Genomic DNA, 15,003 nt, shown 5'->3' on the forward strand with positions numbered 1-15,003 from the left:
TGAACTTAACTAAATTGTTAATTAAACTTTGATATGAACTTTTAAAACCTTAAATAATCGACTTCCTTAAAAAAACAACAACCCTGTTTTAAACACAAAATAAGAAAAAACTGCATAAATGTGAATAATGGGCAAGATTTCGACAAAAATAGAGGATGCAACATTGACAACAAACTGTTTCTTACAACCCACTAGTCACTTTTGGTCATTTATATTTCCGACTTCTCCAGTTCTGAACGCCCTTTCAGCTGTTCCTCAAACGCGTGACATTAAACACTAATAAGAAAACAAAACTAAGCACTCCCTTACAGTTCTAAAGCGTGGCAGTAAGCAGTGATTCTCTGAAAGTGGCCTCATAAGGTTTCTGATATGAAAACTTTTATAAGAATGGTAAACTTTAAGGTGAAGGGCAAGTATTCACTGCTATATTTACATCAGACTCCAGTATTTCAGACAGATTATGACATCGTTATTGATGATTTCCAGGACTCTGGTAAGAAAGCTGACATTCACAGTCCGGGTTCACCTCGTGTTCCTCGCCAGCAGTGTTTATTATTGTGATAGGAAAGGACACACTTCTACAGAGCACCATTTTCATTCTATGATTTGTCTAGGTTTCCTGAGGCAGAGTTTCATGACTGCAGCCAGGCTAGCCTGCAACTTGTTAGTTAGCCCAGCCTCATCTGCAGCTTGCAACATTCAGCCTCTGAGTGCTAGGATTTACAGGTATGAGCCACCACCTCAGGACATAGGGAAAACAAAACACACACACACAAGACAGACACACACACACACACACACACACACACAAGACACAAAGGCACAAAACAACGAGTTACAAGCATTTGTGTTTTCATCTTCATCACAGACACTGGATCTTGTCAGCTTCCTGGAGGTCTCTGTGTACCCCACTCACTAACTCCCTCTCTACCTTTCCCATCTAGGGATACAGTCTATGTTGTTTGGGGGGGTGTCACTTTTCCATACTAGTTTTAGTACCTTTATTCCATGAACACTGTAATTCTTTTCTGCCTTGTTTGCCCCACCCATGCTGATGCAGAACTGCAGCAGGTGTCCCTGGGTTATAATACTTCAATGTATGAGCATATATGTGTATACATAAACATAAGCACACGATACTATGGATTTATTAATGTTTATTGTTACAGACTTACCTGTCAAAAGCTCCAGGATAACGACCAAACTGTAACTTTCGAAAAGGAACAAACTTCCTGTCCATGTGTCCTTTGAGCCGTAGGTGACCATGCCAGAGGTAGTTGCCGCTTCTCTCATGAAAGACCACCAAGTGTATGGCGTGAGTGGCCAGCTTACAGACATAGTGCAGGGGGATTGCAGTTCCGGAAAGGGAGTCTATTCCGTCTAGTCGAGGATCTTTGCTTTCAATCTTTAAGCACTGAAATCCCATATTCTCAGCTATCCGAAACCAGCCATCCTAGCATGAGACAAAGATCAAGCCTGAATATTTAAAACCAAATACTAGTGACAAAACTAAAGCGATGGTTACACCATTAGTTAAGCCATATTTCTGTCTTAATTTGCTTTTTGGCCAGACCATTTAAAAAAATAAAAGTAGTACACAGAGAGTTGTAGGAGGAAGCCTGTATGCCGCCATTAACCACGTGACTTACTAGAGGCGCATACAGATGAGGTAATAAAAGAGCAGTTTACCACACCGCTAACCACACCCACTTTAGGCATGACTAAAGACGTATACAGATGACGTAAAGACATATATATACGTACGTAGGCGGTGAACTACGTAACTAGCCAGGCCCTTTTGAAGCATAGCTAATAATACACAAAGCCACTCAATGTGAACAGAGTGTAAGCACACGGATCTCTCCTTTACTACCCACAGAAACGATGTGGGGCCAGCAAGGAAGGCATGACTTAAGTCTAACCTATAGTCAGGGAACATGAAGCTTTAAGACAGTGTCTCACTGGCCACAGGACTTATGTGTAACCTATAGTCAGGAGACATGAAGCTTTAAGACAGTGTCCCACTGGCCACAGGACTTAGAAACAAGTATCGAGGATCAAACCCAGACTGGGAGGCTTGGTGACAAGCGAGCTCACCTGCTGCACATCGCACCAGCCCGTAGAGGGCCTTTTGCTTCCTCCAAGACTCTAGTTATATTTATCAGTCTTGCTAAGTGCACATCCCTTTCTTGTAAAGTAGCAAGTGGCCAGGTGCTGGTGGTGCACACCTTTAATCCCAGCACTCTGGAGGCAGAGACAGGCGGATCTGTGTGAGTTTGAGACCAGCCTGGTCTACAAGAGCTAGTTCCAGGACAGCCTCCAAAGCCACAGAGAAACCCTGTCTCAAAAAAAAAAAAGTGCATTGCACTCAAGAAATACTTTGGAAATGTGAAGAAATATTTCTTACCATAACAATAAACTGGTATTTAGAGGCCGAGGCCAGAATTGGTGTTATGAACCACCATCCTGAGCACCAAGCAATCACCATCTTGGGAAGCCCAGTTGGGCTTGCTGACTGCTCGCACCCCTCGTGGAGGGTAAGGAGGGTCTCAGGATCTGCACCTGAGTACCCAGCAGCTCCAACACTTGCTGGATGCAACTCTGCCTTAATTGCACCAGGCAACACCACCGGAGAGGACTAGAGTACAGAGGCCAGGGAGGAGGCCCCACATATGTGACTATGGGGAAGACCACTGTTAGGAAAGGCTTTGCAGGTGAAGCCACTTATTTAAACCAGAAAGCAAGACTGAAATATAAGTTCAAGGGGCTGGAGAGATGGCTCAGTGGTTAAGAAATTTAAGTCCAAGTTTGTGGGCACATCTAAAAAGATACTTCACATGAGTAGCAAACTAATATTGTGTACATACAAAACACAAGAACAGTGCTATGGACAAAATCCTATGTTGAGGTGTACCTTATGCAACACAGAGTGGAAATTCAGCACAAGACCCTTCCTAGCTTGCCTATGTTAACGGAGATGCCCAACACTCACGTTGGCCTCTTCGAGGTCGTGACTATAGTCAAGACAGTGATACGGGAACAACAATTCCTTCAAAAGATAGATGTCCCATCCCTTCCTCTCACTGTCCCACACCAGCACGGCTGTGCTGTTCCCATGGCACTACAGAGCTATGCCGGGATGATGATGGGAATGGACCAAGAACTTCAGCCTGGCTATCAGTGGGCAGGCAAGCTAGCGTCAACAGCCACACTATTTCAGCCTTCCCGGAGAAGAGCAAATGCCTTATCTGCTCGAGGCTTCGTATCCTAGAAAACACTCCCATACAGCTTACACTAAGAGCCGTGGATGTTCTGCATTTTAAATGGTGGAGCCATCTCCATCATTGGGAGCAGCTGACTCACCTCGCTCTTCCACAGGTGATACTGCAGCGCAAACGCAGTGAAGTCTCTGGGAGCACACAAGAATCTGCAGTCCGACGCTGAACCTTGAGAAGCATTTTTCACTTGTTCCAAGTTTTTACTAATCAATTCCAGAATCCAAGGGTCAATGAGGAACACTGGCGCATTTTGGCTGGATGTCAACGTAATAAATTTCTTAACTGCACGCTGTTTGAGAGGAAAGGAGTCTCTTTGAAACCGTGAAGCAAAAAGAATTTTTGCCCCTAGGACTGGGGAACTGAATCCACGATGTCACACATGCTAGGAGAGTGCTCTGCCACTGAGCTCGCTCCCCAGTCCCTTCTGTAGTTTTCATTCTGGGAGAGGACCTTACTAAGTCACCCAGGCTGGCCTTAGACTCCCTATGAAGCCCAGGCAGGCCTTGAGCTTGCATTCCTCTTGCCCAGGAGTCCCTAGTGGTGTGATTAAAAGGCCTGGCTCACTAGGCCTAGCTCATCACAACTCACTTTGTTTCATTTCTGTTCAATTAATTTTCTAAGGACTTACAGAGTGTCTACACAATAGACACCATGCTTATCACTGCACTAGGAATAAGCAAATGAGCAACACACATGGTCTGTCCTTAAGAAGCGAACAGTCTACCAGGGAAGAGAACAAGTCATGCTAGGTCAGAGTAGGAAATGCTACAACATACAAAGTAGGGAGCCAAAAATGGCCAGAGAAGGTGACGTATGCCTGCCTGTAACTTCAGCACTCTAGAGGCAGAGATCAGAGACTACCACAAAGTCTGAGGCAGGTCAGGGTATGTACAGTAAGTTCCAGGCCAACCAGGGATACACCAGTGAGACCCTGTCTCAAAATAACAGCATAAACAAAACAAAACAAAGAAGCACATAAATAAATAAGTAAAAAAAATAAAACAAAGTATTCACAGGTACTATCTGCTCATTTCCCACAACACAGGCTGGCATGTATCATGGCTGTGATTTCCTATCTTTTAATCTTTAAAACTGTTGTTGGCACAGGGCCTCAAGCAGGCGGCTGTCCTTGAACAGTGTCTGTAGCTGAGGATGTCCTTGAACTCCTGGTCCCCCTGCTTCCTCCCTCCCATGTGTGGTTTCCATAGCGCTGGAGACTGGGCCCAGGGCCCCCTGCATCCTAGGTAAACACTACCAACTGAGCTACATCTCAGCTCTCTCTCAGCATTGTTAATCAGGCAGAAAAAAAAGGCTAGAAAATGTGTTTTTAAAATATGGATGTTCTGAAACTTTACAAAAAAAATCCTAATGTATATATTACACTATCTGTTCCCTCTCATCTTACAAAGGAAGCACTGAGATTTTTATCCCTGATTATTAATTTCCCTTTATACTTATAGTTTGATTCTTGTTCATATTTGGGAAAGCATTATAGTTCAGTGGACAAGAATTCTAGAAATAGAAAGTTAAATTCAGGATTCAGATGTTCACTACCCAACTAACCTTAATCTCCCTGACTAGCTAAACCAAGAGCAATATTCATACTGACTTTTTAGGTTTCCATAAGGACAAAATGAGATATTCCATGTAAAGCACTCGACATAGAGTCTATTCATGTCCAAGGTTGCTATTGTCATTGCTATCATTCAACAAATACTGGAGAAGTATATCAGTGAATGAACTAAAGACAACACAAACACTGTCATGGAGATATCTGTCTAGTACACACCCACCGTGTACTATCAAATCCAATTCGGTTTCCCTTGTCTATAGTACATGCCCACTGTATACTATCAAATCCAATTTGGTTTCCCTTGTCTATAGTACATGCCCACTGTGTACTATCAAATTCAATTCGGTTTCCCTTGTCTATAGTACATGCCCACTGTATACTATCAAATCCAATTCGGTTTCCCTTGTCTATAGTACATGCCCACTGTGTACTATCAAATCCAATTCGGTTTCCCTTGTCTATAGTACATACCCACTGTGTACTATCAAATCCAATTCGGTTTCCCTTGGATTTTGATGAACCAGTTCCATTCTAGAAGACAGCAAAAGTATATTTTGGTAAACTCAAGCCCAACACACAATATTCAAATGCTTATTTCATACTCTAAAGCAAAACATCATATAATTTATAATACAATAACCCAAGATGTAAAACACTGACAGAGTACAGTAAGTTACTGGAATTATTCAATGGTAATGGCCAGCATTTCTGAACCAATTAATGCCCATGGTAGAATAGCATCTGTACCCACACTTCTACATCTGTCTGTCTCCCGCCCCCACCCCCTCTATCCCTCTGTCTGTCCTGCCTTGGTCTCCCAAGTCCTGAGACTACAGCATGAACCAGCCTGTTCTCTGCTATCTCTGAAATTAGGGTTTGTCCATTTAACTCCATATTTCTAACTTCATCTCCATATACTGAATTAGTGATGAGATGGAAAGTGAGCTTTACAAAAGTATAATAATGACCCCATCTCAAGTATCAGATTCTGTTTGACACTTCCAAATAAAAAAAAAGCACCCCCTCATATACTCCCTCATATCAACACTGCAAAATCATTACTTCTAGTTGACCGATGGCCCCAATAAGCACACTTTTCATTATGTGCACTATTACTTCAACTGTTCTAGGTAACTGATAAGTTAATAGTACTTTTTAGATGTCCAGGTTCTGAGAGTCAGAAGGAAGAAAGGAATATTCATATGAAAGAAGTATTCATGTCATAAGCCCCCAAATAGTTTGAAACTAAATAGGAGAATGTTGGACGGTCTAGAAACAAGAAGAATGTCTCAAGCGCAAAGAAGCTGACAGCTCCTTGTGCGGTCAATGCTTTTCTACCTATAAAGTATAAGTAACTGACGGTGCTGACGGACAATCAGAAGCACCTCACCCTACAGACAACGTGTTCAGCATTCCTAAAAAGGCTCCGTCTCATTAAACTGCACCCTCAAGGACAGGTGCCCAGGGCACGCTGTCTCCATGTCACTGTGCCTGGCCTAGAGCTTGCTTAAATAAATGCTAGAACTTGTTAACTGGAGGTGAAAAGGGAGGAAGAGTAATTGAGGTAGAGCCAGACTCAGTCTCTCAAAAGACCTGTACCTTAGACAGTAACAGTTTAATATGGACATTTGAGAGAAACAAACAACAACAAATAAAAGCAGAGGCAACTTTGTGACCCCCGTCCTGACGATGGAGACTGTAGACAGTAATTTGTTTTTCACTACATTAGGAGAGGAGGCTGAATTTTAAAAAAAGATTTATTTATTTATTTGTTATGTATACAGTATTCTGCCTGCATATATTCCTTCAGGTCAGAAGAAGGCACCAGATCTCACTACAGAGGGTTGTGAGTCACCATGTGGTTTCTGGGAATTGAACTCAGGACCTCTGGAAGAGCAGCCAGTGCTCTTAACCTCTGAGCCATCCCTCCAGACCTGAGGAGGCTGAATTTTTAAGCTGCTGAATTGGCCAAGTTTGGAATAAATGCATTGTAATTTTGAACTGCTTGCTAAATCCTACAAAGATGAGAACCTCAGGGAGAAATGCTTCTGTAAATGTTACACATTATTAATTGTATGCACTTCAATTTAAATATTAAGAAAACACACAGTCACAATGATGTCTACTAAGAAAAAAACAGAATTACCTTTGCTGACAAATAGTGCTTGTAGTAGTACAGCTGAAACAGCAGAAATGCAGAGCTTGTCAGTGTTAAAAGGGCCAAGAGCACATTCTTATTGATTCTACTCATTGGTCTGTAGTGTTCTCTCAGATGTTTTTAACAGTAACCCAGTAGTTTTCATCTTCTTCATGAAACAGGAAGATAATTGTTTTCTGCAAACAAAGGGGGTACCTCTGCAAAGAAGAACAGGTCAAATTGGTAAGAAATAGAAAAGAAAATTAACCTCAATAATCATTGATAGCACACACACACAAGTTATGTAGCCAAGCATGGTAGTACATGGCTATAATACTAGCATCTGGTATGCTAAGGCAGGGATATAACAAGTACAAGGCCAGCCTAAGCTACACAGTGAGGTCTAGACCAGCCTGAGCTACACAGAAAAAGAACCCTTCTCAAACACCAAAAGCAAAACTGGAAAAGAAAAAGGATAAGAAAAACTACCTGCAGTTCTACAGGGCATTCTGACCAAGAAGGGATGCAGGGGAGGGGCGTCTCCAATGTTTCTGACTCAACAGACCTGGCCTGGGACCTTTGGATCTCAGAATGTATGTCTGACAAATTGAAAGGTGATACTACTTCTGATCATACTTAGAACTACTCCCACAGGAAAAAAGTGAGAAAGTCAAGGAGCATAGTATCTAGCTGTTCATCTTGTGAGGGGTGTGTGTGTGTACACATGCATGCAAAATATGGGATGCTCATCAATGGCCTTGGTATCTGCAAGGGTAAAGAACACCTTGGTAAATATTTTGGTCTTTTGTCCTGGGTATTACCTTCAATTATTTCTTTAGAGTAAGATTTTAGTGTGTATATATTTCCTACCTCCTCTCCAATACATGATTTTGGTTAATTACTTTTAAATGCCCTCTAGTGTTTTGGTTTATTTCTTCAAGAATACTAATACCCCTTTTACTCAATAATCTAAGTTTTCCATCTTATGTTTTCTGGTTGTAAGTAGAAATTGGCAAACTATGCTACCTTCTGTCTTTTTTCCCTTTCCTATGTATTTCTACCTCGATATTTTATTCTGTTGCATACTACGTTATTTTACTCTTATTCGCAGTGTTCCACAGTGACCCTGTATACCCTCTGCTCACTCAAGCTTCTCTGCAGCTTATACAAAACAAAGTAAAGGTACTGCTTACTCTCGGTGTTTGCGCTGCTTAAAGCCAGATGTCAGTAGAGTCTGGCTGTGAGGTCACACTCGCTTCTCTCAGTAAGTTACAGGGTTCATAGCATTGCCCTGCAATGCTCAGCAGTCTCCTGCTAACGCTCAGCTCCACAGCCCCCTCCAGGGAATCTGGTCTGTTTCAATGGGACGCACAATGGAGTACACATATTCCCTACCTTGTTGTCCTAGACTACATACTGATAGTGATTACTGTATATTCATTTTCCTCTGGTCTTTGTGTGTTCTTTCAACATATAAAGATTTATTTGTAGGAAGCGTTTAAGTCATTTGAATACTTTCATTTCAACACTGGATTCTCTATTTCCGGAACTACAAGAAGTGTATCTCCTCTCCTTCCTGTCTCAGTTTGCTCCGCTTCCAAAGCCTGTCATCAAGCCACCTCGCCGAGGCTTCACCGCTGACTTTCCATTTCAGCGTGCCCGTTGCTCCTAGTGTCTTCACCTGAGCTCTGCCGGACGGCTCCCTTATAATTAACCTCCAGCTCTCGAGCCAATGAACGTCGCTTGTAATTTTTGCAGGGCTGCTAACTGAACCCAAGGCTTCTATCTGGGACTGGCAAGCAAATTATCACTGAGGTCCAGCTAACACTGCCATTTTAAAAGGCGTGTTCACATGTGTGCAGGTGCAGGTAAAGGACAGAGGTGTCCTATGCCCCGTAGCCGGAGTTACAGGCGGTTACTATGAATCACCGACATAGGTACTAGGAAGAGCAGGTCCCTGGGAAGAGCAGAATGTCTCAACCACTGAGTCCTCTGCCTTCCATTTTAAAGACGTAGCTGTTTCATAAATTGCCCTCCTCAGGCCTGCAGGATTTCATCATGGGTGGTCACTTGTTTTCCTCTTGAAGTACTTTTGATGCACCATGCTCATTTCCTTTATTTCTTACATTTGAATGGCCTGAGTCCCCAAGACCAGCTGTTCATAGGAATACCGGGTTAGGAGGGGCAGCGTTATATTCTAGACTAGTTGGAAGTTCTTTCTGACAGAACAGTTTATACGTGAGTGTATGTGAAGAAAATGGAGAATATATGTTAGATGTTAGGAAAAGTTAAAACATTACTCCTTCAAGATGTCAGAAACAGGTACCAAAAGTCCTTGGCAATCTGTCCCTCCGTTTGCTGCTGTAAGGGTGGGGCATTTGTGTAGACCGTATATGCTTTTCTTCTTGCTAGTTCACGGATGCTCTCACACCTCCCCGACCTCCTGTACACAGAAGAGCCATGTCTCTGTCCCATCTGCTCTGAGATCTCCTTCTTCAAGGGTCTTCCTTACATGGGTTAGCCATTGTTCAAATAGCTCAGTTTGGGTTACAGCAACATTTGTCTCGGGGAAGCTGCATTAACACCTGTCTCCTACTTCTGTGCTGTTTCAGGGTAATTTCAGAGAGAAGAGAGCACAAATACTTTTACTCTGTCATTTTAAAGTCCTAAGTTTTGGTGTGGAGCTTTAAACCATCCAAATGAGCTGACAGAGCTGACGCCACATAAAACAAGCACTGGAAGAGGTCACGTAAGAGCAGCACTGCAGAGACGAGAGTCACCTGTCCATCTGCAGATATTGTACCACGGTAATGGGATAAGCATGACGTTCTCTACTACACTGTGAAAATTAGCAACATCCATCAGCTCTGATGGTGGTCCTAGAGTCTGCTGTCAGCTAAAACTTGTTATAATGGTTTCATAGGGCAGGTCATGAATAACAAGAGTATTTCTCACTCTCCAGATTTAGCTATTCCTCATACACATATTAAATAGCAGGCCCATGTCATGCATGCTGCTTCCTGGTGAAATTTCAGCTGGCATTCAGACTGTACAATGCATTCTTAAGCCTCTCTAAGCTCAGCTAGTCTGAATTCCGAATTAATATACTTTTGCTTTTTGGGCTCTCCATTTTACAACTAATACAAAATTAATTCGTTAATAAGATAGCAACCACTTAAACGAAGCAATGGGACAGTTTTAAAAAGAGGTATCTTTGGGAAACATCACTAGCCGCAACATCTTCAATGGCACAGGTACTAAATAAATCACGATGATACTGGTATCATAGTTCTTATTTGTGACAATTCAGCCATCATTATAAAAACTGTAAGAAGGATAACACATTTCCTACTTTATATGTATGTAATGAAGATATTGTATCATGTGCAATGGAAAATATTACAGAGCTAATAAAATGAGCAGAGAAAAGGGCAAATATCCGCAGAAAAATAAAAAGGAGATACTTACAGAAGAGGTTTAAGCAGTTCAAGTACCCTGAAATTCTCAACAGGACAAAAATAGTACATGAACTGAGACCTTGCAATGGAGAGGACACAGCTAAGAAGAGGTCTGGGGTATCAGAGCTATCAGTCTTCTTGCCTCTGACCCTGGGCCAGCTAGAGTCTAGACTCATCTTTAGGGAACAGTGCTAGGAGCCTTTATCATTTACTAAAGAACTAGCAATTAGTATTCTAGGCATCAACTCCAGAATATTTGTTATTACGAATTTGGCTGTATATAGAATATATACTGGGTACTTTGTGTTCTCAAGTAGGCCACAGAGAAAGGAATTCTTTCTTACCAGGCATCAGCAGTAAGAGCTGCAGCCTCCGGATTTCACACTACATAATCTTAGTTTTTCCCTTTGATACAGTGCTGAGAAATCCCCTTTAAACAGCTAATGGCACATTCCATAAGTCACCTCCTTAAGTTTTCCAAACCACATCCACAGGGTGGGGATGTGTGCGCTCGTGAGACGCCTGCTCTTCTTGAGACCGCCTTCCTGGCTCTGAGAGATATGTATGCCCTAATGTCAGAGAGTTGTTAAATGTGCCTTAGATATAAAAACTAGAAGCCTTGTTTTCATGAGAATTTTTAGGAGAAACTTTTGGAGACTTTTTAGAAAGAACCCTAGGAGAATTTTTAAGGAGAACTTTTGAGAGAGAACGTTTGGGAAGAGCATTTCTTGAAGAATAAAGAGCCATGAGAAGAATGACACGTGTATGAACTGATTCACTGGCCCTCAGAACTTTTTCCCGCCTGAACCCGTGATAGAACAGAACACACATTCTTTTAGCTTTCATTTCATCTTTTATTATCAATTTTACTACACATCACTACATGAGCAAGGTTGAAAAAAGTGGTATGAGCCAAACACACTTGTGATGGAAGCGAGTGCAAAGTCAAGGTTGTTTTCACACTCTTTCTGTAGCCAAGAGCATCACATAGCTCGCGGTTCACAGCTGACATTCAAATATGCCCCAATGGGGCTGGGGCGGTAGCTCAGCGGTTAAGAGCGCTGGCTGTTCTTCCAGAGGACCTAGGTCCAATCCCTAGCACCCACATGGCAGCTCACAATTGTTCCAAGGGATCTGACACCCTCATACAGATATACATACAGGCAAAAACACCAATGCACATGAAATAAAAATAAAATAAAATGTCCCAAACTGCAAAGCCAATAGGGAGGCAAACTATAGAGGAAACAGAACAATGCAGTTCAGTAAATGTATGGTTAGGGGCTCAGGTAGCAGAATGGGAAGCATAAAAAGGAAACAAAACCAAGGACCACTCAGAAGTTAAAAAAGAAAAAACTGAAAAAGCAAAACAGTGAGCGATTTTAAACTGTAAGACATCAGGAAGTCTAGGCGGTATCACCAATGCTATTACTTACCCTCTACAACCTGACGTCAGACCTTATTGCTGAAGACCCCGTGTTCTTATGTCACTGGACACAGAGAAACCAAACTGATGCTCAACTAGAAGCTTCGCCCCAGGTGCCTAGAGTTCACAGTGCTGGAAGGTATGACACGGACTACTGGAGGAGCTAGGTCACCCTCGACCAGCTGTGAACGCTGTGAGCTGTAAGAGCACCCTGTCTGCAGGACAGACCCACTGACTGTGCAATGGTGGCACAGATGTTACAGGATAACCAGCCACCTTTTACTTGGATTTAAGCCAGCTCTGTGAGACGGAACCTAACCCTGACATGCTAATGAGGACGAGAACCCCGAGCTAGATAGGTCAAAGGTTCCAAAGGAAACCCTACAATAATTATTCTGCCAAATGAACATAGAAATAAAATGACTCCTAACCATATATTGTTACACCCATAGAGCACTGCATTGCTCAACACTCATCAGAAAAGGAATTTCTTGCAGTAGATAGTAATTAATATGGACATCCACAACCTAACAACATTCAGGGTGAGAGACTTTGGAGCACTCAGTCCTAAAGAGAAAGCCCATTAAAGTCCTCCCCTGGAGGCTCAGGATGTATGCAGAAGAGAACGCAGAAACTGTTAAGAGCCAGATGTGACCAGCAACCCCAAGGAAAAAGCATTTTCCAGACACAACAGGGATGATTCACATTTGAACCCTCAGAGACTGTGACAGCATGCACAAGTCTTGTACTAGTTCAAGCCAGACAAAAATCCCAGCACAGAGAAGGGGAAATGGGCACAAAGTCCCACCTCTAAACAAAAGCTATGTGTAGCCGGTAACTTCAGGGACGGAGGAAACCAGTTTTCTTTAACGGAGTGACAGAGGTTGCATAAAAACACAAGAGAGGTGAGGCTGGATCTCGGGAGAAAATGGAGATGCTTTTCTTTTCATTTAATGCTTTTTTTATTTGAACTTAATTTTATAATATGAAAAAATAAAAAATTCTACTCTCAACCAGGTATGGTGGCGCACGCCTTTAATTCCAGCGCTTGGGAGGCAGAGGCAGATGGATCTCTGACTTCAGGGCCACCCTGGTCTACATAATGTGTTCCAGGCTGGACAGGGCTTCATAGTGAGAACCTTGCCTCAAACGGAACAAAACATCACCACCACCAACTTCATTTTGCTAATGTGTTCCCATTGCTAGAACAGTAATAAGTCTGTAGTTACTACGCATGGAGAGGATGCGCGCAAAGCAGTGTCTACAAACGTATGGCGGTAAGGCGACCTCTAGTGTTATTCCTCGGGTACCACCAGCCTCTGTGTGGGTGTGTAAGGGGCTATGCGCACTCGTACGCTGCAGGTATGTAGACTTGTATGTGCTGGGGGCATTGTGTGAGGACATGACCACGCAGGCCAGAAGGTGTTAGGTATTTAGTTCTTTCAGACTGTACCTTATTCCCACAAGACAGCCTCTCTCTAACTTTGAAGCCAGGCCGGTGGCTAGCAATCCTTATTTTTGCTGACCCCCCTCCCCGCGCCGCCGCCGCCGCTCCTCCCGTGCTGGGATGATGGCAAGCAAGCACACAGCCATGCTTGGCTTTCTACATGAGCGCTAGCATCTGATTTCGGGTCCTCATCTCATGGTTGCTCTCTGTCTTTCCATAAACCCCCCCGCCCGCCCCTTACACCCTAAACACAAGGTCTCTCACTAGCCTGGCACTCACTAAGCAGGCTAGGGCGGCTGGCCAGGGATCCCCAGGAATCAATCGATCATTCTGCGTCCGTCTCCCCAGTTCCGACATTATCCCCGCAAGGCTCCCATGCTCGGCTTCTCCAGGCGCCTTCTGGGAACGGCGGTCAGACCGCCACGCTCGTCAGGACGAGCACTTTGGGGGCTGAATTAGCTTCCCAGCTCAGATCGGGCTATCTGACTTACACTGCGCGTTGTTTTAAGTGAGTACGCTGGCTGACTTTAGGTGAGCTCCCCGCCTGCAGTCGCCACTCGGGACGCGGGCGAGCAGCGGCGGCGCCTCCCCGCCCTCCCCTGCGGAGGGAGCACCACCCGGGGGTCCTCACGCCGGGTCGCTCTCCCCGCATCCCCCCGGCTCCCACCGCCCGGCTCTAACCACACCGCCCGGCCCGGCTTCTACGAGCGCCTCCGTCCGCATCCAAACGCGCAGCCGGGCCAGGGCGACCGCGGGCGGGGGACGGCGGGGCTCCCGGGCCGGCCGCAGCCGCACGGACCCGCAGAGCCGAGGGCTCCCCCGCCGCCCTAGGGCAGCCACCCCGCCAGTCCCGGCGCCGGGCGACCGCGAGGACGCCCTGAGGACGCCCGCCCAGGCCCAGCGACCCGGCCCGGGGCCCGCGCCCTACCTCACTCCGCGGCAGCAACGGCGGCGGCGGCCTCGCTTTCCGGCAGCCTCGGCCGCCGTCGCAAAGCGGCCGTCAAGCGCGCAGCCGCACGCGCTGGCCCGGGCTGTGTCGGCGGGGACTGTGCACGCCTCCTGCCGCTGAGCCCTCCCCGGTTCTCAGAAAGCCGCAGGCAGACTGAGAGTTTAGGAAAAAACAGCAGAAGCAAGCAGAACTGTCTTCCCCGCTGTGCGGGCCCCAGACCGTGCAGAAGGCCGGGTGCTTGCAGACTTCGGAGGGATAACGCCTTCCTTCCTTCGTTCCTTCCTTTCTTCTTTCCTTCCTTCTTTCCTTTCTTCCTTCCTCTTTCCTTCCTTCCTTTCCCTCCTTCCTCCTCCCTCCCTTCCTCCTTCCTTCCTCCTTCCTTCCTCTTTTCCTCCTTCCTCCTTTCCTAACTCCTTCCTCTCTTCCTTCCTATCTCCTTCCTTCCTTCTCCCCTTCTTCCTTCCTTCCTCCTTCCTTCCTCTTCCCTCCTTCCTTCCTCCTTTCCTAACTCCTTCCTCTCTTCCTCCTTCCTTACTATCTCTTTCCTTCCTTCCTTCTCCCCTCCTCCTTCCTTCCTCTTCCCTCCTCCTTTCCTTCTTTCCTTCCTCCTTCCTCCCTTCCTCCTTCCTCCCTTCCTAACTCCTTCCTTCCTCCCTTCCTCCTTCCTTCCCCTCTTCCTTCCTTCTCTCAGAATGTTTAAGCTGGTGAGGTTGAGTTGCCTAAATGACACGCAGG

The 15,003-nt window shown here is 44.9% G+C and overlaps 1 protein-coding gene across 3 annotated transcripts in view; it reads right to left on the reverse strand.

Annotated features, from left to right (window-relative positions):
* Positions 1 to 14,339, reverse strand: part of Fktn (fukutin) — a 49,819-nt gene extending 35,480 nt beyond the window's left edge. For 2 of the 3 annotated variants that reach the window (XM_005076488.4, XM_040738276.1), the window contains exons 1-5: positions 14,248 to 14,339; positions 6,998 to 7,206; positions 5,323 to 5,382; positions 3,364 to 3,567; positions 1,176 to 1,453 (exon numbers count right to left, since the gene is read on the reverse strand). In XM_005076488.4, the coding sequence (XP_005076545.1) occupies positions 1,176 to 1,453; positions 3,364 to 3,567; positions 5,323 to 5,382; positions 6,998 to 7,102 (647 nt within the window). In that variant the 5' untranslated portion in view covers positions 7,103 to 7,206; positions 14,248 to 14,339. Of the gene's footprint in view, positions 1 to 1,175; positions 1,454 to 3,363; positions 3,568 to 5,271; positions 5,303 to 5,322; positions 5,383 to 6,997; positions 7,207 to 14,247 lie in introns of those variants that run through there. The other variant, XM_021230914.2, reaches the window with a different exon arrangement.
* Between the last annotated feature and the right edge of the window lie 664 nt (positions 14,340 to 15,003).

Source organism: Mesocricetus auratus, unplaced genomic scaffold, assembly GCF_017639785.1.
Source record: "Mesocricetus auratus isolate SY011 unplaced genomic scaffold, BCM_Maur_2.0 Super-Scaffold_6730, whole genome shotgun sequence".
NCBI classification, from domain to species: Eukaryota; Metazoa; Chordata; class Mammalia; order Rodentia; family Cricetidae; genus Mesocricetus; species Mesocricetus auratus.